Source organism: Rhinolophus sinicus, linkage group LG05, assembly GCF_036562045.2.
Source record: "Rhinolophus sinicus isolate RSC01 linkage group LG05, ASM3656204v1, whole genome shotgun sequence".
NCBI lineage: Eukaryota > Metazoa > Chordata > Mammalia > Chiroptera > Rhinolophidae > Rhinolophus > Rhinolophus sinicus.
Genome location: NC_133755.1, coordinates 135,292,407 through 135,317,573, shown reverse-complemented (window position 1 = coordinate 135,317,573; position 25,167 = coordinate 135,292,407). Strand labels below are relative to the sequence as shown.

Here is a 25,167-nt window from a genome sequence, read left to right as displayed (position 1 = left end):
GGAAAAGTTTTATGTAAAAGTTTGCTAAGAGGAAGAAAACAGGAAATACATAGCAAGCTGCAGAGCAGAACTCTTAAATCATAGAACTGTTTACACTTAGTATGTGATCAATAAAAAATAGATGAGTAGATAAATTATTGAAAAGAGAAATTTTTCTAGAGTAACCATTTTCTTGAAAGGTAATACTTTTATACAACAATAAACTATCTTGTCCATTTACATCTCTAAAAATGTTTATACAAAAACTTAGTTGAGACAGAAATTCACTAAATTTCCCACAAGACATATAAATATCAATAAACCTAAATCCCCCCATTAGGTAAGCAGAGTTTATATTGTATGAAAAGTACCATAAGGATAAATGAAATTAATGCTAAAGATTAGTGAAATGCATATTAACTAATCTCACTTTTATAAGCACAGAAACTACTGGCTGGTGTAAAGATAATTTCCAAGCAGAAATAACTAAAGAGAAACAAAAAAAAACATGAAAATAAATGTGAATTGTATTTGATAAAGGATACTGGATTGTAGCTGATGTCTAACAAGACAAAGTTAAAAGGAACCAGGTCAGTTAACCAGTAATATAACATATCAATTATCATATAGGACAATTGAGCTTTCTCTTCAAGGGTGATTACAAATGGACACAAAGAAACTTTTTGGGGTGATTTAACATTCTAAATCATGGTTGTGGTGGTAGTAGTTATATAACTTGTTAAAACTCATCTAATCATATACTTAAATTTGGTGAATTTTATTGTACATAAATTGTACCTCAATAAAGCTGACAAGGCCAAAAAATAAAATAAATGATATGGGCTTACTATCTTTTAAAAATTTTGATGCTTTATATGGCGGGAGTATTAATAAAAATATAGTGCTCAAATAAGGATTAAAACTAAAACCTTGGATTGTTACAGTTTTTAAATTATTTTCACGTATATTACGTCAATTGACCCTTACACTATTCCTCAAAAATAGAGAGGAAAGATATTATTGACCACATTTTAGCCATAAGAATACTACAATTCCATAGATGTGACTAGATAATAGTAAGGAAACTAAGTGTCAGAGCCATACCCAATCCTTCATTTCCAATGTTTTCTCCCTCACTCTACCACACCACTTCTCTCCTTTGTAATAACTATATACAATATTGTTGTGTCTTACTTCTTCCCAAGCTCTGTGTTAAAGCTTTACATGTATAATAACATTTAATCCCCATGATAACCTCCTAGGAGGTAGATACATTTTTGTCCCTTCATTTATAGGAAACAGAGACACTGACAATGTAACTTACTTCCCCTCTAGACATAATATAAACTAGAATTTGAGTAATGATCTATTTGAGCAGATTCTATACCATTATATAGTATCTCAAAAGGATTAAATAATTATCAATAGAGCAACAGATATTAAATTATCCCAGCAAGTCTATTTAAAAACAATATTTTTTCCTTATACTAAAGAATACACAAACCAGGTATGTACATCTGCATACGTAGGTCAAATCTCATGGTACAACAAACTATTAAAACTATCTAGAGACGGCCGGTTAGCTCAGTTGGTTAGATGGTGATGCTTGCAACACCAGGGTTGCCAGTTCGATACCCGCATGGGCCACTGCGAGCTGCACCCTCCACAACTAGATTGAAAGAACTACTTGACTTGGAGCTAATGGGTCCTGAAAATACACACTTAAAATAAATTTTAAAAGTTAAAAAAAATATATATCTATATAACAAAATTGCTTCTAAGCCTCAGTTTATATCCTGATACTTTAAATATAATAAAATTATAATAAAAAGCCTTGTAGTTCATTGCAATGGAAATTAAGCTATTAATGTTATATAACATATTTTGTCCAATTTTAAAGAGAGCACACAAAAGAAAACACCAATTTAACTTTCCACCATGAATATATGTCACCGAAAATAACCGTGATTTTACTGTGGCAAGACTAGTTTACATTTCAGTTTATTTATTCGACACATACTTGCTAGTCAGTTTACGTAACATTTCTGCTCTTCACAACAACCTGAAATATTAGGTATTATTACTCCAATTTACAGCTGATTATAGAAAGATATATAACACTAAATCTATCAATTATCTATAAATCTTATTTTAGATGGCATTTCCAAATTGGCAATTACTTGGATACTGAGGGGAAAGGGAGTAATCATCAGATTATCTTCCAAGTTGTTGCTAGATAGGAGATTAAATTAATCCTGATGTTATCAAAATGCAACATAACACTAGTTACTCATTTGATAGAATACTCACTAAAAGATCATTTTTAAATGTACTCCACTGATCTGTAATGTGTTTTCTTGAATATGTTACTGTTATCAACTTTTCTGATATTAGAAGGTGTTACAATCAAATTATTTAAGAGAAATATGAATAATTTAAGTTTCTTATGAACTGTACATGTTACAATGCCATAACCTACAGCAACTATATACTGAACAAGCTGAACTTCCTGTTACTTAAAATTCAGTGAGCATTATCTCAAAGTATAAAGAACTGGTAAAAATAAAATAAGTATTTTATTTATTTCATATTTAATTCCAAATCAATCTTATAGCATATCACATTTAAAGTAATACATTTCCAGTTTAATTATAATAATTAGAAATATTACTTTAAGTTTTTAGGTTATATTTGGTTTAGGAATAAAAATACAATGCACCGTATTTTTAACTAGTAACTTTTAGGTTAGTTAGTCACAATACTAAAAGAACTACTCAGTAAAGATAGACAAAACTATCCTCAATATTTATGTAATTTCTGAACAGGAAGAATTCAACCAAATTCAAATAAGAAGGGTTCCCTGCCGCCTCAAAGTAATGAAAGTTACAATGAAGGACATACTTTTTAATCTACCATTTTGAGTGCAGGTAACAAACTTTTCAACTTATGAAACCTAAGAACTCTGAGATGGGTCAGATAAGTTAAAGATGCTATGCTGAATACTTGTAAGTGGCTTGTCACTTAAATATTTGCATAAAAAATAATTCTTTAATTTGTTGCCCTCATTTATTGTGAATTTTTAAAAATAGAATCAAAATTAAGAAAGAGGAAAATACTTTAGTTACATGAATAATCTTTAAAATGAGGAAAGATGATGTCTTAAATATGTACCCAATTCATAGTTCATGTTTAAATTGAATGAGAATTAGAACATCTTTTTAGAAGTATACCAAAAAAGTCTTGAAAATAGACCAACATTTGAAAATCAGAGGGAAAGTATCCAATATCTTTTATAAGACAATTAAAGTCTTATAAAACTTTGATTTAAATGCCTTTAAACGTAATTAAGCAGCTTTAAAGCATTTCGTTTGGGATTCTTCCAAATTAGTCAACTGGGCAAATCTCCATGAAAATTTGGTAGGTTTAGGAACTATTTTTAAAATACTAAAATGCATCATTCACTAACAAACTGTTATATGATCACATTTAAAAATTTCCAAGATTTCTCTAGCTTTTTTGAAATTGCAATTTTCAACAGCCCTGAGAATAATAATCACATCTGTTCTGCATATGAAAAATGTTTTCATGCTAAACTATGAAGAAAGTAGCATGGCTAATAAATTGGTGATGACATACTATGAATAGCCCTTAAACATGAACATATTGGAATCAATTTGTTTACATAAATTGTATAATTAATACTGAAAACATTGAGATATGAACTCTATGTCACATCAATTGAACTGTATATAATACTTAAAATTTTCATATATGCTAGTCATTTCCAAATGTTTTTATATCTTGTATTACTAACCAAATACTTTAAATTTACCAGTTACAATAATTATTGTTATTTCCTCTATTCCCATTACTCTGAGATGTTTTCTAAGCAAAGTAATAAAAGGAACATAAAATACATAAATTCTTTGTAATATGGACATCATATTCTCCATAAAAATCAACTATTAGAAATAAAGAGCATAGAAAACATCAGTACTTGAAAGGTAAATGAAGAATTCAAAACCAAATTATTAAAAAAGTATTTAAGCCTACTGAGAAAAGGTCGCTAAATTGCAGTCATTTTGAATTACTTTCTCTTTGAAAAAAATTCTTACATAAATTGTAAAATAAATGAAATAGATTCATGTTAAAAATTCTTTGCATCATATTTGATAGCAAAGAATTCCAAATATAAGCCCAAAGTGAAGAAATATTATTATGCAAATGAGCTGGAGAAAGGGCAATAAGGAGGATGGATTCTATCCTTCCTCTAAACAAAACAAATTTCAAATGATCATTTTATCTTATTAGGTGAGATAATGTCTTTGAAAATAAATGTCAAAATCTATGTTTAAAAAATCTTACAGGATAACAAACTTCAACAGATAGTTATTGGAGGACATTGCCTTTCTCCAGAAAAGATCTATCATTTAATTACTGTGTAATTCATCTGAAGTACCATCAAATATTTAGGTCCTATTAAAAGCTTATAGAATTTGAAAAAGTTCCTAGAGAACTTTCCAGGCAATTTAAACATATTAGCACACAGTCTAACTGTGGATGCAAATTTTTAAAATTTATTAACACTAAACTGATAGGAGTATTAATTATTAGCACTTACAAAATGATTGTATCCTAATTGATGAAATCACCTTAGTAGAAACCTAGACTTATAAATTGGTATAACCATGTAACTCTTCCTTCAATTGAGAGACAAATCTGTGTTTTGCATTGGATTCTTAAATAAGAAATTCTTACAAATTTACCCTATTTACAAACTCAATCATCATCAAAATTTCCAAATTTTAAATATTAATACTTTGAGAAACACTTTAAAAATAGTGTGCCATGACAAAATTCAAATACAATAAATAAAATAGTCATTACTGAATGCTATCAATGTTTTAGTATTAATATGTGTCAGAATACATATATGCATATTCATTACCAATCCACAAAAATAAGATCATTTACATCAGAGGCTCACATCAGCAAGTCAAATGAAGACCGTCATTTTAAACCACCAATGGTCACACACCATCCTCAAACAGCAGAATCTCACTACATTTATCAACAAGTCTAAAGACAGGGAAAGCACAGCACCTAATTTAATGTGGTTCTTTTTGAGGAGTTGGTGACATTATAGAAACCAAACGTTTGATTGAATATTGCCAACAAATTTTAAATAGAATTTTTTAAATAGATCTGTTTATTGTTACAGATCTATTTAAATAATTACACATATATATGTATATATATTCTCTTCATTTTGTGGTGCAGTTCTTTGCAGTCAATATTTTCAAAAGAGAAAAATAAACACTGGGTGACTTGGCATGAATTTTTAAATATTAGTTTAAATAAACTAAAATTATTTTTTTATTTTCCCAGGTATATACTATTAAAAACATGTTCACAAATGATTTTTAATCCAATGACACAGATACTTCTGAACACTCATGTCATATATTTAAAATACTAAGTATATATTGGTCCAGAAGAACATTTAAATTTCCTAATTATCCACAGTGCCCATTCTTTCATAACAAAAGAGTATAGCGATATAATGGGGGAAAATCTAATTTATAATTATACTTAAAATCTGGCATGCTTTCAAAAATGATGGCAAAAATGGCAGCAAAAATAAGTGAAAACGTTTTAAAAAACTTTTACAAAATGGTCCTGAATTGCAACCTGATTGTATAAGCAATGCTCACATGATACCTACACACATCATTTATGACCATCTAATTGTTACTTGTAGTTGCTTGGCTAAAATCAGTAGAATTCCTGTTGTCTTCAAAGCAATTATTCATATGATTTATATGCAATTTATGTTAAATCCCAGTATAAGACAGAAACCTAGGTACCAAAATGAAGCAAAAAAAAAAAAAGCAAATGATACCTAAATTTTTCCCTAGGAAAAAACTGAGATATATTTTTGAAAAAACAACAAATGCTGTAATTATCAAAAGAATCCCCTAAAATGTCACTTTCTAATTTTAAATTTAAAGATTATCATGCCTGGTTTTTTACATCACAAAAACACTAATACTTAAGTTGTATTGACTTTTTACATACTTCTTCCTAAGAATGTATCCAGATATATTCTTTTGAAGAACACGAAAATACACACTTAAAGAGCATTTTTATTACATGTCATTTTAATATTGTTCTTTTAGCAAACACATGATGTGTAACAAGATTAAAGCAAGTCTTAAATAATCAATTATTGTACTCTAGAAACTGTTTGCTATCTACAAAACTTTTCCAGCAATATAGCATTTCTTAATTCAGTGAATATAGGAATGTTTAGCAACATAAAACCATTAAACAGCTTAAATTTGGATGTCTCATGATTCTAAACATCAATATTGATTAATAAAATATCTAATATTCGAATATATTAAAAGGTAAACATAGAAAACAAAATTATAACAAGGTGTGATCAGACAAAGAAGAAAAGGGCTATTTTTTTCATTTATCTATAAAACAAATTTATGAGATCGTAAAGAACAATTTAACAACCTAAAGAAGGTTCAAAGGGGGGAAAGCCAGAGCCTGACAGAAATGGATCTGTCAATGATTTCAGTCATTCAGTCTAGGGAGGAAAAAAAGCAGAAAATGTGGCTTCATTTTGCAATATAAAGTAGGAGGCATAAAATTCAGTAGCCTGTCTGTAGACTTCTATTTATGTATTTAAACCCTGTTTCAATTCACAGATTATGCTGATCCTTCCACATGTAAACAGCCAATAATGATGACCAGGCCTTTAGGAAAGGAAAACACACACCACACAGCAAGGTCAGGAAGCTACCAAGCACCACAGGACAACAGATCAAAACAGAATGGTTTCATGTGTTTCTACTGTTTATATACTTAATTTGAAGATGATATTCCTTAGGGGGAAAGGACGTTGTAAATATTACCAGGGACATGCAACACAGTATCAAATAAAATACATATTTTTCACATAAATAGATTCTTTTCTGCATGTCAGTCAACCTGTAGTATTGATAGCCATTCAATTTTTAACATAAATGTCAAGCCAAACTAAACCTCGTTAGTCTTAACTCTTTGCTCCTAAGAATTATTAAAGAGAATTTATAGTTCTTTAACTTCTTCCGATGAAATATTCAAGCTTGCAAACTGCAGACTTTTTTTTTTTACTACAAAGACATTAAGCAAACAGAGGAGTGGATTGAAAGGAGATGAGGTATTAATTTGCTTGATTCTGGGTAAAATTTTGATAATGAGAAGCAATGACATTCTGTTTGGTATTAAGCATCTTTAAAAATTACAACACACTATAAGCAATGGTAGAAATTTATCCAAGTAGCAGACTAGCACATTTTAAACACACAAGCTAGAGCCGCCTCTGGCCACATGTTTTTTTGAGTTCAGACTCTTAAAGAGACAGTATCCTTGGACCTATGCCCTACACTGAGCACATTTCTAAAATGTTTGATTACCAAGCATCCTCTTACATTACTTCAAATCCATAAGGGGCCAACCGTGTTCTACTTTATTTTACTGTGAAATCCAATTATTTTGACTTAAATCTACAAATGATTACAGGGCAGGCAGAGATTAAATAACACGGAAAGATACTAACTAGAGATGTCTAACATACGTGGACCTATAAATTTCTTGTAACAGTAAATTGTTGCTGGTTTGTGTGTGTGTGTGTGTGTGTGTGTGTGTGTGTGTGTGTGTGTTTTGTTTTGTTTTACTTAAAACAATCACTGTTTCTTCATTCATTTACCCACTCATTCAGCAGGCATAGGCGACAGAGTACATTGTAACCCGTAACACCGGAAGCTACATCACCGCAATTTCGCTGTAGAATGATGACGGGGAACTTGCTAATAAAGTCAACCAGCTCCCAAGCAGTAAAATTTCAAACATTTCATTTTCTGTTGAGGAAAAAGTACCCAGGAAGGAGCCCACCCACACATCCTAAAAACTGTATTAACGCGTGACTGTAAGGAAGATTTATTTTTGTCTTTCAATATACTTAAGGGCACATTATTGTATAGCCATTGACAAAACTACTGATCAACTCTTCCACATGGAAAAAGGTGAAGGGGGGGGGGGAACTTTGGCTTACTTGGTGTACGAATACATCGACTGGAATATCCAAGGGACTTCCCTCTCGGTTTATCATGGAGATGAATCCGAATCCCATTCGCACGTTAAACCACTTACAGTGGCCAGTTCCGTGCAAAACCTGGGATTCCTCCTCTGCCTGCTCCGGCAGCTTCCCGGGCTCTTCTCCACCACCTTTGCTTGCCCCGCCTGAGTAGAACAGGACAAAAAGTCAGTTAGTCTGTATTGCCATACAGTTCATTGAAAGAGGGGGGAAAAAAACAACAAAAAAACTGCTTGGGAGCTGGGGGTGGGGGGGAGAGGAAATAGGAAAAAAAACGCGATAAAGTGGTTGATTCCTTCTTTTCTTCTACAAAAAATATTTAAAATGAAAAGGGTTAAAAGGGGAAGCGGGGGGTGGGGGAGAGGCACACTGTGCTATCGATCCCATCCACTTCCACGTTTCTGTACATACGTGTACTTTTTCATTTAACTCCGTTTTTCAGCCACATATTACAGTACAGCATGAGATACTTTACTTGCATATTGCTGATTTAACACTGATCCCATTTACAAAGAGAAATTTTCAGCGAAACTCTTCTCTCCGGCGGGCACGAGGAGGAGAGAAATCGCGAAGAAGGTTAGAACTATTTTAATGCACATGCGGCGGCAGCGAATCCGGGGTTATCTGCAATGTGCATTCCCCTCCCCCAGATAACTTTCAATTAAAGTTGGGGTGGAATGGGGGAGGGGGCAGGTGTATAAAAGTTTTCTTGGCTCACTAACTGAAACTGCGCTTAATCACACTCAAACAATTCAAACAATAGCCCCCTGAAAGCTTTTCAAGTTGTGAATCAGTGTGGGCGGTACAAAACATTTTTGGAGATCTGTAACAATAGGTTGCAGAAAGCCCCATTGCGCGATGGGGGGTGGGAGTAATGCCCAGTATTGGGGTAAAATGGGGAAGGGGGGGACGGGCAAAGAAGGGTGGGAGAGGGGGAGGGGGGAGAGAAAGGAGGAGAGAAAAATCACAGTAAAACAATAGAAAAATTAACCTTCGGCCATGTTGCCCCACGGGCCCTCTGCTCCAAACTCGAGAGATGAAAACTTTCCCTTTGGAACGGAGTGATCTTCTGCCTCAATCTAACATCTTGATTTTGTGCGATCACAAATTTAGCTCGCATGGTCTAATGTGCTTTCCCTCTTTTGATTTTTTTCTCTTCTCTCTCCAGTTTCTGGCCCCCTGAGCACACGTGACTTTGTCAATTACATGCTTTCTTGCTACTAATTTCACCTCGGATCCTTAAGGGGCAGGCAAGAGGAAGAGATAACCAATCGCCATTTCATCTATGCTGACATCAAAATAATTTATGAATGAACACGAAAAACTCAAACATGTTATCTTAAAGACAATTTGGGACGCTTCTTTACGATAAATTAGAACGCTGATTTCGTGCTTTTACTTAAACACAATGAAAGGTTCTTGTGAATCGTCGATTTAGAAAAACAGCAGTCATAATATGTGCACACACGTGCCTTATACACAAGCCTGTCCAAATAATCTCATTTAGGAGAAAAAAAGCCAATTAAATAACACAACCAATGTTATGCTTTTCCCCCCCTTAGAATTCAGCTGCTCGATAGCAGCAAACCTGCCTGGGACGCAGATTTCATATTTAATTCAATTTTTACAGGAAAATATATAATTTACAAAAGATCTAATTAAACCTAATTACATCCCCATGAAAGTTTAGATGATAGCACACACCTACAATAAGACAAAAGCACACAATTACCTGATTGTGCCCCGAAATTTTTTCAAATTTAAAATAAAATCCTACCGGAAAAATCACTATCACCTTCATGTAGTCAAATTGTGTTTAAGTTTTACCATTTCGGACATTTGAGGGGGTTGGTAAGAAATTGTACTTCACAGGTTTGTCCGCCATTTCTTTCCGGGGGAGGGGATGTGATTAATGACTTCCTAAATAACAGCCCAGTTTTCCAGCCGAACATAGAGTGAACCTCAATCAGTGGCGATTGTTCCCCAAGAGCAAGACGACGTAGGGCAGGGAGGGGGATGGGTGCGCCTGGCAGGGGAGGTGAAGAGGAGCCGCCAGCAAAGGCGGCTACAGAGCCAGAGAAAGAGGTGGGGGAGAAAAAAAGCGGGCGCCGGTGGGGGGAGGGGTGAAGAAAGAGACGCAAATGGGAGAAAAAAGGTAAATTCATGTAATATTATCTGGGCCCTGACATTTTAGAAGTCAACTACCAGTGGACAGAAGAGTTGAATAAACGAAAATTTAATAACGGATTAGGCTCCTACCGTCTTGTCCCCGGCCCGCCCCCCGTTTCAAAATGCTTTCCCTTACCTTTCAAATTGGTTCAAATGATTGCAGATTACTAGATATTGACACCAATTATTACCGCCCTCATCGAATACTACAATGAATGTCATTGATCAACTAGAAATGCTTTATTTCCTTTAAAAATAGAAAATATCACCGGTTTTTGAAACATTAAAACGCACCACCACTCTTTTCCCCCACCCCACCCCCATTTTCTTAAACAAGCAGTTTACGGGAGAAACTGTACAGATACCACTTCCCTTAGGCAAAGCTACTGAGTAGACCCTCCCCCACCAAACCCGCAATCCCCTCCTAGTCTCTCCAAACGTCCACACTGCTAACTCCTAACACTCCTAACTCTAATACTTTGACATATATTAAAATGTAGGTATTTTGAATCTAAAAGCTTTTGAAAATCCACATGCAGCACCTATGTACACCTCCTCATATTAAACAACGAAATATAATTTATGCTAATTGGTTCAGATCCAAAATAAATGGATGTATATAAATGTATGCTATTTTCAGCTGTGATTAAAGGCGTCAATCAAGACTGATGGATTTGTAAAAATTTTTCATCTTATTATTTCTTTTGTTGTTTCTCAGGAAATGAGGCAAAGTTTCTCATTTTATTTACTTTGGGGGGAATAACTATGTGCCAGCTGGTAGGGAGGGAAAAAAAAGTGTGAAAATTCAAATGATTTTGAAATAGTAACAAAAGCTGGAAGCTCTCAAAAAATTACTTGCTAACAACATTTTACTAGGCATTATTTTAATAGTAAATACCAACTGATTACATTGACCTATAATGATGTAACTTTAACGATGGCATTCCAGGTTAAACATTTCACATAATACAAAACAGAAAAGACTAAGTTACGTGGGTTTTTTATACTTTAAATGAAAGAATTACTTTTAAAAATCAATATGTGGTTAAGAGAAAAATAATCTGGAAAAGTATTCATGTAAACTGAGGTGAAAAGCTATTATTTATGTAAAAGTAATGGTCATAAAATTCACAGGCCAGTATAATTTAGTCCCTGACACACATTTATAGTAAACGATATTTTATCTGTATGTATGTTTTACTTACAAAATCGTTTAACCATCATGAAATCAGAAATAAGTGGATTCTGAATCCTTGTTTATTGTTAAATTTGATGAAATTCAAACTTAATACATACATGAAAAGTGTGAAATACCATAACTGAACCACATAGGATGGTAAGGTTATGAGATTCACAGTCTTGCCTGATTGGGGGCCTCCAGTATTAGTGGAATTAAGGTAGGGTTCACTGGACTGGTCACTGGTGTCAGAGGTTATCGACTCATTCATTTCCTGAGAGGGACATCAGCCTTTCAAGTTGTGTAGAAGGCTTTTTCGAACTGGGAACTCTGAGAAATCCTCTAATATTCATTCACAAAGAATTTAAGGCAACTACATTTACATACCTGGGGGGGAGGCAGTAAGAGAAAGGGGGAGAGAAGGGAAGAGCAAAGGGTAGAGAGAAGAGGAGGGAAGGAAATTGGGGAGGGAGAAGTGAAGGAGACACAGTGAGAAACTGAATGTTACCATTTCAGGGATATGGCACTGTCTTTTACATAGATTCGTCTTTTGTGCCCCCTCCCCACTTTTGAGCCTAAGATCCTTTTATAAAACTGAACATAATCTCTTTAAGCTCATAGAATACTTCTTTCGCATAAAATGGTCCTATGAATCTCCTAGAGTACCTTCCAATTTGTCACCTTCCTGAAGTCTTCTGGTTTTAATTTTTTTCTCATTTCCTACTTGTTTTTAGTGCCAGAAAGACCTGTGCTTGACTCAAAACGCATGTTTTATACTTGTGAAAGCCAAATGTTTTAGTAGGTTGATTTATCATAGTTCTTTCAAAATGTGTTTAAAATGAATTCAAGTAGCTACAAAGAATCGTCAATACACTGGGGGTAAAAATCAAGGAAGCAACCTATCACATGCCCATAGGTTATCACAATCTAAGGTTTCTCCGTTTAAAAAGCGAAGTACACATGTTCTTGGCCGTTGGGTTTTTTGTTTTGTTTTTTATTCCCACAGTACAATGCAAGGAACCCAAAGAGGTGCCAGAGCCCACCGTCGTCGTGGTTTTCCTATAAGGAGTGACTTCTATCAAAGCAGAAACAAAGCTTCGGTTCTTCTTAAAACTAGGAGGAGGGGCTGTGGCACCCGGCGAACGGCTCCACCGGTGCTCTCCTCCCGGCAAATAAGGCCGGGTCTGCAGCCCCAGCGCCGCCTTCGCAGCCGCGTCCCTTCCCGCGCAGCTTGCGTCCCAGGGTCGCCTAGACCCCCAGGCCGGCGGATCTGCCTTCCCCACCACCTCCACCACCTCCCCGCCACTTCCTCTCCCCTTTCTCCCTCCAGTCACCTTTGCCTTCTTCAGCACATCACCACCTCCTCTACAAGTGTAGACTTTCCGAGGAAGGCTAATGATTTCTCACTAATTAAGGGATTTACACATTTGTCATTTTGTCTCCAAGAATACAAAACAAAGGAAACCCTTGCCTTCACCACTGTGGAAGGCAACAATTGGCAGAATCAACTACTTTTACTGCATTTCCAGAGATGTATCATTTATAAGTTGATCCCTTTATTTGTGAGATATCAGAGTCTCGGAAACCTAAGATGAGTGAAGTCAAGGCGGAAGGGGATCAGGAGAAACCGAGAAAAGGACCACGACCACCACTCCCCACCAGGCCGTGCCTAAAATGGAGCGTTCTCCAGACTCAAGGCGCCCTCCTTTAGGGCAGCCTCGAAAACGTCGCGGTGCGCCTTTGAATGCCCGGGAGAAGCCGCCGGCGGGGAAGGGGTGGGGGTCGGCCGGGGGTGATTTTAGGGAACCCGCCGTCTGGCCGCGGGTGAGATTTCTAGCCTAAAAGCTTCAACCCGCACGTCGGGCAAACTGTTCTCGATCCCTCCCACTTCGTTTCAGCAAACTACTTGGCAAATAACTTTCTTGAAATTCTCACAATACGGAGTCAAATGAAAGGTGTACTCGGCTGGGTGCCTTGGTCTTATAGTAAAGGCACTTCAGAATATGGGGGCTTTTTGTTTTTGTTTTCAAAAAGCAAAATTCCGTTCTCATTTAATTTTCTTTTCTGGAAGCAAAATGCTCTGGCTTAAAACAATTGTTCCAATTTGAGACTTTTTACAGTTGTAAAAAAATCTCTTCAAATTTTTTTCTTTAAATATCTTCTTAACACATTTCCCCAGGTATAAATAAAATTATGGAACTACAGGAACCAATTAATATACATTTAAAATTTGCCAAACTGCTTTCATATTTTAAAATACAATCATTTGCAAATGTTTCCTTCTTTTTGGTCAGTTGTGTTTCAGTAAAGTATTTACAGCAATAAAATTAATTCAGAAGAGGGGTATTATTTTAAGACCACTATTTTGTAGAAAGGTCCCTTTTAAAAAACTGAAATAGCTGAAAAATCCTGTTCTATTAACATACTCCCCCAACGAAAAAGGAAAAATAAGAATGTTATTACTCCTCCCAAATACCTTCTGAACTGTGCTTAACAAATACTTTTTAAAATAATTTTAATATGGACAGAAATAGGTTAAAATCATTTTGTAAAAAGCATTACATTATTTTGCCCAGAAAAGCACAAAAGCTTCATGTTTTGTAAAGGAACTTTCATGCAAAATGAGTATTTTTCACCTATACTACTTGAACATGTATGCTTCATAAATTAAAGATCTTCTTGCAGTAACTATTTAGTCTATAGAAATGACACTAAACAATGCAAACATGTAATTCTTTCCCCTCCCCCAAGGCAATGAATTAAAGTTGATTCTTTATAACTTAAAATAATCAACTGAAATAAGAATATGGACTGTTTCCCAGATATTTACCATAGTATTTTCACTTTGGGTTTATTTTGGAGAAGGGGACAGGTGGATGGGAAAAAGAAAGGAAAAGAGCAGTGGGGGAGTAAAAGATGAGGCAAGTGAGAAGAAATCTCCAGGCTTTAAAGATGCCTGTGTGGGGAAGCTAATCTGTGGAGAAAGAGCATCCAGCTAGAAAATGGACTGGCCCCATTTACTGACCTTGTGACCTTACTAATCACTAAGCTTCTCTAGGCCTCAGTTTACTCATCTGCAAAGTGAAGAGCCTGAACCAGTTGATGTTCAAGTCTTTCAACTTAAATGTAATCTCTGGAAATAACCTTTCTTTTGGTGAAAGAAACCTTTCCCGGACAACCCCTTTTTAATCACAAGGAAACACAGACATGAAACTTTATTGCAGTCACTTAACACATTGGTGTTAACATTATTTCCCAAAAGAAAAGAAAAAAGGTCTCTGGACTGCCTCCAGTTTGCCCCCACAGAAAAAACACAATCTATAGTAATCAGAAACTAGTTGGTAAATTAAAATATTGTAGCAACTTTTCAGAATCTTCTTTTTCATGATACTTATTAGAGCATCATCTCCATGTCAAAGGATTCACTCTAGAAAAAAGGAAAGTGTTTGTCAAATGGCAATGCCTACCAGTGGTTCCCTCATTAAACCTTTTGATCCATACGACTTTCCTCTTGCTATCTACAGTCTTAAATTTGATAAGCTTAATAACAGAATAACATCTTTTTACTTGTACTTATTAACGCTTATAAACTGTCATATCACAGCTCTTAAGTGTGTTTCCTAAGTAGTATCAGTCAATAGTAGAGCCAAGATATTAAATTCGTCAGAATATAAACCGGAGTATATTACATTATTATTAAAATTGTTACTGAAAAAATAGTGTTAAGTTTTAAGTTAATTTCAATATAAGAAAATATTCATGTATCAAAAATCTAGGTTTTACAGTACACCTAAATAAATGAAAGGATAAAAACAAAAAAAAAGTCATTTAAAATGTTAAAAGTTCACACGACTCATTTTTGTAGTATAAGAAACAAATATGATACGAGTTCATGAAACAAAATAAATGGAGCTTCCCTAGATTAGGAAAATTCCTTAATTCCCTGAAAAATGTCTAATATATTGTGCTATTTATGTTACGGTAAATTATTTGAAAACAGCACTAAGTCTGTATATTTAAATTAATTCAACATATATTTGAGAATGCCTATTTTGCTATGGGCGTTTCAAAAATGAACAAGTTATAAATACTTTTCATTCAGTTCCATAGGCATGTAAATAATCTATTACCTATCTTTTCTGAGTTATGGAAAAGGGAGTAACAAAACCCAATACTGCTAAAACCAGGAGGAAAAAGAGTTAGAGGATTTCATCCATGCATTCTGGTCAGAGTATCAGTTTATAGTATAGATGGAATGACCTGGAGTACAGTAGGATATAGTACCCATCTTGCCAAAGTGAATTCCTGAAGGTTCTCAAGTTTTGTCAGATGCCTCTAGCAATCTTTTTAAACAAAAAAAAAAAGTAAAATATTTAGTTTAAAAAAAAAAAAAAAAAAGACTAACCTGGGGCTGATGAAACCTGGTTGAATGACCTCATCATCTTCTGAAGAACCTAAAATCAGAAAGCTCAAGTCAGTACTAATTTAATTGCCTATTTAGTTGCCTCTTCTTCAGCTTAATGACTCATTAGAAAGCAATAAAATGCCTAGGTTTTGACTCTGTGAAGTTAAATTTAAGACTCACCTAGCAAAATGAGATAACCAATTGGCATAAACTTTCCTTTCATTTCTATTAAAGGATACTGGTTTTAAAAAAAACATTTTAAACAAGATCATTAAGATGTAGTCAAAGACCCCAATTTCATGAATTATACAGTTAAATTTTACAAAAATATTTATTCCACTGTAATTGAAGAATTCCACTGTTTGTTTGTTTTTACCAGTTAAAAATCAGCCCAACCCACAATACTGTGTTTCTTGATGAACTTATTTGACTATTCTCTTCAAATAAGGTATTTTAGAAGAAAATCATGAGAATCTAATCGTGGTGCTATCCATTGATGTTAGGTTTTTCTGTTACATTTAAATACTGTTTGAGAAAAATGATTTTAATGTTAATACATTTAATCATTAAGTATATTTAAGGTATCTCACATGCATTATCCCAGACTTTAAAAAGCAATGTTATTTTTTTTTAAAAAAAAGAGTAAGTACTGATGTTTCTAATATATCCGCTGGCAGGTGTCATAACACAATAAAACTTGCAATAAGGAGGTCCTCCAGTAATGAAGTATAGCAACTGGAAGAAAAATTCCTGAAAGGCCACCGAATATTCATTTTTATCCTTAGGTTAGAGTTAAGATTTGGAAAATAGATTGGTCTGAACATGCATCTACTCACCTGCTACCACCCAGGGTTTTCTTTGTTCCCCTAAGTTTTATATGCTATATCTACTATGTGAACCCACAAAAAGCCATGTGTAAATTCTTTAAGTTGCAATCTAATTTTCTCCACAAAACTAAATGGAGACTTTTCCAAGTGCAGAGTTCTACTGAATGTTGACCCAAGATTCTTCTTACAAAAGTTAACAATCCCACTAAGATGTGAAAAGAATAGAGGAAGAATGTGAACAAAAGGAACGTGAAACTCTGTACATTAAATCCTTCATTTATCCTGTGTTTACAAGCTAAAGACAGAAGATAATGACAGATCCATCCTAATGTTAACAAAATTCATTATTAAAACTTACTGAGATAGAGCTTTCCTTTACATTGTTTTATTTTACACATTTGGTTTATGTGGGGGTGTATTTAAATATACATACATTTCAGGAAAACCCTAGCTCATCTTTTTTTCCCCTATTCTAATAGCCCACAGCCCATGCTTAATCTTCTCTATCTACCTATAAAGTTCAAAACAACATATTCTAAAGAAGTATAAAAACAATCGATAGGGTTTGTTAAAAAACAAAAATTTTCAAATAATTCAGATGATAATTATAAATGTTAGATTTAATAGAAGAAACCAAAGGGGATAATGTTATTTAAGAGCTCCAACTACTATGAGCTTTCTGGGTTTAAAGAGTGTCAGTGAATCTGAATGATAAAGATGTCCAGATTTCTCAACATCCAAACTTACATGATAGTTTGTTATTGATAGGTTTAATATTCTCATCCCTTTTAAACTATTTCACAGACATTGATATATTTCACCGATGTTAAGTAATGATACAAAATTTACAAAAATAGTAAAGAGAATTAAGCTTAAGCATGAATATTGCAATCCATTGTTTACTGAACAACTATGATAGGAGTGAGACAGATAAATGTTATGTAAAATATTTACAATATTAAATGTCCATATTCTTACTACAGGTGACTTTTTGAAATAAACAAAGTAATTATTTGAATGCATGAATACTCAAAAAAACAGCTATATGCAATTTTATACACAGGTCTACTTATTTAATACTATAATTTTGGATAAATATTAAAAAAAAAATTTAATTGAAATTGTGATATGCCAGAATACACTTCTCTGACCCTTCAATAGAAAATCTCTGTTCATCATTTAAATCTCCACATAGATCTCTTTCATTGTCACATACTGACAGTGCTTCAACCATGTAATACTGTATTATAATAGCCCATGTAGATATTCTTTCTTCCAACTCTACTCTACACTCCATGGTGACAAGATTGTCTATATTTAGCTCATCACTGTAATCCTGGCATATTTCAGTGTTCGATGTATATTTTTTAAATGAATCAATGACTTAATGAATTTTTGAACCTGGGTTGACTATCTCTAGGATGGCTTTTATGAAATAAATTTGTACACAAAATTTTCTTTAAAACCATCTTTTCTTAAAGAGAATGATACGCAATTAATAATTTGACTATTGTAAATATAAACTCTGTACGTATAAAGTAATTTCATATATTTTATTTAAAATATACTTACTGCTAAAAAATTGCCTAACTCATAAACATTACCATTACACTCTTAAATTTCATACTCCTATTAAAATATATTAACAATATTTTTCTCAAGTACTTTACATATTGTTGTTAATTCACTATTGTAACTACTCAATGTAAAGGAAAATGAGTACTACTACACATTATGTACTAGTTTATTAAAAAATTCCCAATTAAGCCATTAAGCCAAGAGAATTGAGTTAATAAAAATACTGCTATAACATATTACTCAGAACTTTATTTCAACTCAGTTTACATCATGTTGGCTTTTCCTTTGAATATTAATAAAATGCAAAAGTTACTTTAAGTTGGCAAAAAATGATTTAGCAATCAAGAATATTTACCACAATGTTGTGAGGGATGAAATGTCTAACTAGTACATTGTTTTGTACACCTGAAACTAATAAAAGAAAATAGTAAAAAAAACAAAAGAATATTTACCATAATAAAAGGAAAATTATTTCCTTATTCTTATCACTACAATTTCTCAACATTTTAAAAAATATTCAAGAAAACAAATTTTTCTATTACCGGTATTTTCTATAATAATGTAAGTGTAAAGTACATTACAGTTTACACTATGACTTATAACAACAAATATAATCTATTTACAGTATGACTCAACTGTCATTGAAGTAAATAGTCTTTAAAAATCAAAGTAGCCAACAATGTGACTTCTTTCTTAGAAAAATAGTTGGGGGAAATATTTTCAAATGACTACTTAAAATCATATAGCACACATACTACATAAACACCAGACTAAAACTTAAAGCACAATACCTATTTATATCTACCATAACAAATATAACACATAAACAAATCAAATATTAAATGCTGCAGTTCAACACTGAAGTTTGTTTTCTTAGTGTCCTCTAAAGGAATGTTTATTTTTTGCAAATGAGTCAATAGACTAAATTCAAATGCTGTATATGCAAAATCAAGATGAATTATTTTGTAATTTAACTGAACATCCTACTTTAACTTTAGATATAACTGAAAATATTGTACCCTCAATTATATATAAGTAGAGACAAGTTTTTAATAACGATGTACTTTAATGTAAGATAAATATTTACATGTGACTATACAGTTGAAAAATCAAAGGTATTGGAGTGTTAAAACAGGAAACTTCACATTTGGTGAAACATTTTGAACAGTACCTTGGGAGAATGAAATAATCTTTGTTACTTAAGAAAAATATTTCAAAATTGTATTTTTTATATTTATTAAGTAAATTATAATACATTATTTGTTTTCATTATTTATATCAAAACTTAACCTTAAATTAGCGGCTAGTATTTGTGATACTGCTAAATCAGAGATAAATTTAACTTATTCAACCATTTTGAAGTTGAAATGTTATTCGTTTCACATAAGATATGGGCAGCTCTAGTATTCTCTTCAAATAAAGTAGTGAAAAACAATTTATTCTAGAAAATAAAACTTCAACGAATAATAATTAAGTCAACTGACATACTGTCAAGATTGTTTAAAGGTGCTTACTATGGCCTAACTGTTAAGTGGTAAACACAATCCTTTAACTTAAATTGTGAAAGTTGTAACACAATTCAGCCACAGCACAGTTGGATTTGCTAATGAAAATAGTTTGTATTTTCCACAGTATGAAACAATAGTTTTATATAATAAACCTCATAGCTGAATCATTGTTGAAGTCACATTGAATTAAAGAAAAAAACAACATTTAAAAATAGTGGTTTTAAATGAAAGAGTGAACATGGCAAAAAGCTAATCACATGTATTTTGAAAACCCACCATAACATTAAGATAAAAACTTTAAAATAGTTTCTTGATATGTTAAAAAAATAAGATTCTAAGTAAACTTGAACACCTCTATTTAATTACAATGTTAACAAGAAAATTTTACTTGACATACACTTTGTTTTAATATACAATGTTAACAGTTAAGAACTTAGATCAAAACTAAGTAAGAACTTTTAGTGCATTTGAAATAGTTTGAATAAACATTTTAATATAATAAAGATCAAGAGATGTTTTAGAGTCTGCTCATCTTCATGTCACTGCCAGTGATCTACTGGTTTAATAAACATAATATTAAATGTAACCAATAGGATTTTAACTAGCAGAGATGATTATACCAAGAGACTAATGCAAAAAGATGAAACAGAATTTACACTTTTTCTAAAAATTTTAACCTACAAAATATGGTAAAGTCTGTTTTTAACCTACACAATATAGAGTATTTTAGTTGAAATGTTTTTGTAGGGTCTGAAAAATATGTTACATAAAAGAAACGTTTGAAAAATATAAAAGTAGCATTTTGGCTCTTGCATTTCCAAATAAGTCTAAAAGAAATACTAATTTGAAAGCATCTAGAAAATTTAAAACATGTTTTTCCACCATTACAACTGGTCATACAACACTATGTCCTTTTTTCTATATAATTAAGCTTTTGTTCATCCATGAAAAAACTAGAAACTGATTGCTTGAAAATGAGCTGCATGCCCTTTGTCCTGGTTGGTCACCTTTGACCCTTAATTTGATGATCCTGCATATCAACCCATTCTATTTTTAGGAAAATAATGTCAAAGTTCTATGCCTAACATAGTGCTTTTACTGAAATATTAAATATATTAAAGCATTCCTTTTCAGGTAATTTCTGCAATGATTTCATATATCAGTGTCATTTCACACAGTGTAGAACACAATATTGCAAGCTGTGACTGCCTGGTGGTGTCCTGCTTCAAACAATAGAAAATTTCCCCAAAGTACTAAATCAAGAACATTATAATTTTAAAATTTATTATTTTTTATTTAGAAAATTGCTTATTGTTTTTAAGTATTTCATGAGTGAATTCTAATTTGATTAATTTTGATAATCACATGTTTTGATGGTTTGGATGGTGCCAGACTGTAAAGTTCAATCAAAAATTGCAAAGATCAAATTAATACTCAAACTTACACTGCTGTCAACTAAAATTGTAGTTTTTGAGAGAACTCATTAGTTGCTTAAATTGATTTTAAAATCTTGTCTTCATCTGCAAGTGGCAGATTTCAAAGAGAAAATCTCTCGCATTGATCTCATTGATTATACTGACATTATTAAAAATCAATGTTATACAGTAAATTAATATACTCCAGGGATAAAATATCTCTATCACAATTTAATTGATCCCAATGCAGGTTGGTAAAAAACACATTAAAAAGTATATGTGAAATATATGTATATATTTCCTACAGTGATGATGCTACTTGAATCTTTACACAATTTCTGTGTAGTTTTCAGTCAGATTTAGCAGTGACCAATATGGCTGTCTTGGTTCAGCACTATGGTCAGCGACTTCATACAGAGTCACTGCGTCTGAGAAATCCAACTCAGTACATATGTATATTAGGGGCAAGTTTCTTAAAACCATGTGATTCTATATTTCATATATTCCTAGATATATTCCTATAAGTCAACCTTAATTTTTTAATGTAAAGAATTTTCATTGTTCTGCTTGACAAGCTAGAAATTCTTCTTTACCTTGTGGTTCATCAAAAACAGTACTTATTTGTAAAGAAAATATTGTCCCTTTAAAAGGCAAGAAAATCAGGTCCAAGTTTTAATGCATTTAAACATAAAAACTTTCGGTATTTATGGGCTATAGAATTTTAAGAGAAAATAAGATTCTACTAAAATTGCCAAATAAGAAAATTCTTTAACTGACCAAATAATTTGTAATGTTCCTTTTATGATCTACAGTTTTAATTTATTCTAAATTGATTCATCTATGAATCGCCACTGTCCTTTTTTTTTATCAACTCATCTATGGATTAAGATAAATTTTTTATAGATCATTTACTGACCTGAGCTTTCTAATAATCTATAAATTTGGTAGTTATGAGCAACATTTCAATTATTTAAAGAGACATCAGTCCTACACCTGAAGACTTTTATGCATATATTTTATTTAATAACTTGTTTTTCCCTTAATCATGGTTTGTAAATTATGATAGCAGTGTTACAAATACCAAAAAAAGTGACATAATCAGATACCAACATGATCAAACTATCAGACAGGTAAGATGCTTAATCTTCTCTTTCTTCAGTGTAAACAGGAAAAAAAAAAACCCTAAATCCACTATATTTACTAAAATTCTGGGGTTTTATTTTTGGAATATATATATACAACACGCTTTAAAATAAATCATTCTGAAGACTAACTTTGAGCAATGCCATATTAAAACTCAATCTGCTTCACTTACAAAGTACAGTTGACTGTATTTTCCCCCATAACCCAGATTTATTTAAATCATGATTAATTTCAAAACAAATTTTTCATTGTTTCTGAAAGAAGTTTGGCACAGACATATAATAAAACTCTACAACTTGACAAGGATTAACGAGAATTGATCTTTGAATCATTTGGTTCCAGATCTATTCATTGAAAAGCACATATAAACAGTTATAATAAATATACATTACAAATTGATTCAGATCCTTAAATTCTTATGACATTTTATTATCAAGCAATGATTAATTTATCCTATTTGTAAAGTGGAAAAATCAAATAAAGCATTTTATTCTTTGTAGTATGGTCACCTCCCTACCAACTACCAGAAAGAGGCCTGTGTCAGTTTAATTTGTAAGTTTGGAAATTTAGGCACACTGGATTGTCCTATTTCTACAGAGATAAAGATGTGGGGAAGAATTTTCCCCAAATGGACAAAGGTCTAAATTATTAATCTAAATGGAATGCTGATTATTACATGTTTTGTTATTAATTTATAGTGTGACTCCTCTATCAAATCTGTGCACATCCACAGCAGAAAAAAACATGGCGTAAACTTCATAATCAAATTTATATTTTCAAAATCACATAAACTGGCATAAATTTTTAAGAATTCAATTTTAAATTTTAAGGTTTTCCTGAAATATTTTTTTATAAAATTGTGATGCTTTATAACTTATCCTTGAACTTAAAGTTTTGCAACAAACGCATTTTTAAGTGTTTTTTTGCATTACCACCTAGCTAAATATGTAATAGTCTGCACACAAATATGACATCAGGATTTTTAAAAATCAGCGTAAAAATCACTTTGTCATTCTTTGCCAACAATATTGTAAAGTATTTTAAATTCATTGTAATACTAGTTGTTATGAGTAATTTTAACTTCCATAGTATTTGTGACCAAGAAATAAAAACAATAAACACGATCATAATTTATTTTTCCCTTGCATTAACAATTGTAGGTATAAAAATCCTCAATGGAGAATTTAGTTCCATGAACAGCAATAATAGCTGTTAACCTTAAAAACCTATGGATAAAAACAAATTCACAGAAAGAACAGAAAGGAACTCAAGGAAACACAAGAACCTAAGATTTCAGTCTGGGTTACACGAAACAATTCAAAATGGCGGACTTACTATTACTTACATTTAAGAAATTTCCGCAATGAGGACACAAAATACATACTGTAAGATGTTACTCAAAAAACATTCAATATTTACCAACGTGCAATTAAAAAAAAAGTTTTTGGAATACAAATCCTCGTTATGCACCCGCATCCAGTGTTCCCAGTCAGTAGTTAATGCTCCTGAAAATGTACCGTTCCTTCTTTGGTTTGTTTTCAAAAGCAGCCTAAATCCAAGTGCGTTTTTTTTTCTCCGTTCTCCTCAAATCCTTAATTTTAATTCATGAATTTACATCACCGACACCGAAGCAAAAAGGATCCCCGACGCCTGCCGGCTACAAAGCAGCTCGGTTTGCGGAATACTTGAAGGGCAGATGCGGACGCCCTCTGGCGACGCGGCCCCCCTCTGGCGACGCGGCCCCGCGTGTGCGAAGCGCCCGCACCGGCCGGGCGGACCCGCCGCCCGGACCCCAGCCCGCGCCGCACCATAGCGCCCCGCGTCGCCTGCGCCCCCTCCACCCCCCCGGAGCAGCCTACTGCTCAGCCCGCTACGGCCGCTCCGCAGCGACCGCGGCCGCGACACTGGGCAGCCGCGCTAGCGACGCCTCACCCGCAACTAGCGCCGACCCGGCTGCGCGGAGCGGGTTGGAAAAAAAAAAGGTGTGAACCCGGAAGTACAACGACCGCCCGCATCTCAGTGGCAACACGGGGGCAATAAATCAGGGCCGGCGAAGGAAGGACGCAGCTCCGGCTCCCGAACGACAACTTGCGGCGAAACATGTCACTTCCCCACCTTTCCCTGTCCTTCCCCCTCCCTGGCGCTCGCGCCTCCTCTTTTCTTCCTGCTCCACGGCACCGAGCTCCCCTCGACGTTGCTCACGTGCCAGATTCCGGGCCGCGAGCGGCGTCCGCACAGGCGCGCACACCCGGCCACACTCGCACTCGCACGGCCGTAGGGCGCGCTGCTTACCTCCGGGGCCTCATGGTCGCGTTGCTAGCCCTGGTGTGAGAGGGGGAGAGGGTGTGAATACGCTTGAGGCGTTCAGTCCGGGGGGACGGGGCGGAGGAAGGGGCCTGGAGTCTGTCACTTCCTGAGGGAGCGCGGCGGCCGGAGACCCCGGGTGCGCGCGGCGGGGCCGGGAGGGTCAACACTTTGTGAGCCGGCTAGGGAACGCGGAGCTGAGGGGTTGGGGAGTGAGAGCAGCGCTCGGGTGCCGGACGCGGAATCTGCTGTCGCCGCCGCAGCCCGGCGGGTGGCGGGCGTGGGGAGGAGGGTCCGGGCTGGGGGCGGGGGGCCGCGCGGTGTGGCGGCGGCACCAGGCTGCTCGACTCAAGCCCTGCGTCAGGCGGCGGCACGCGCACACCTGCCCGCCGCCGCTCCCGGGTGCGTCATTGGCTGCCCGCGCTGAGCGCGCGAGATTGAACTTTCCATTCATTCTTGGGCCGGGCGGGCGCGCACGGTGGTGGCGGAGCTTTTCCTGCGGGCTCTCGGGAA

The 25,167-nt window shown here is 34.3% G+C and overlaps 1 protein-coding gene across 3 annotated transcripts in view; it reads right to left on the bottom strand.

Moving 5' to 3' along the window:
* The window catches only part of LIN28B (lin-28 homolog B), a 117,796-nt gene extending 92,671 nt beyond the window's left edge, over positions 1-25,125 (bottom strand). Inside the window, exons 1-3 of one of the 3 annotated variants that reach the window (XM_074333347.1) lie at positions 24,643-25,125; positions 15,880-15,928; positions 8,087-8,274 (exon numbers count right to left, since the gene is read on the bottom strand). In XM_074333347.1, the coding sequence (XP_074189448.1) occupies positions 8,087-8,274; positions 15,880-15,916 (225 nt within the window). In that variant the 5' untranslated portion in view covers positions 15,917-15,928; positions 24,643-25,125. The other 2 variants (XM_074333346.1, XR_002137631.2) reach the window with 2 other exon arrangements.
* Between the last annotated feature and the right edge of the window lie 42 nt (positions 25,126-25,167).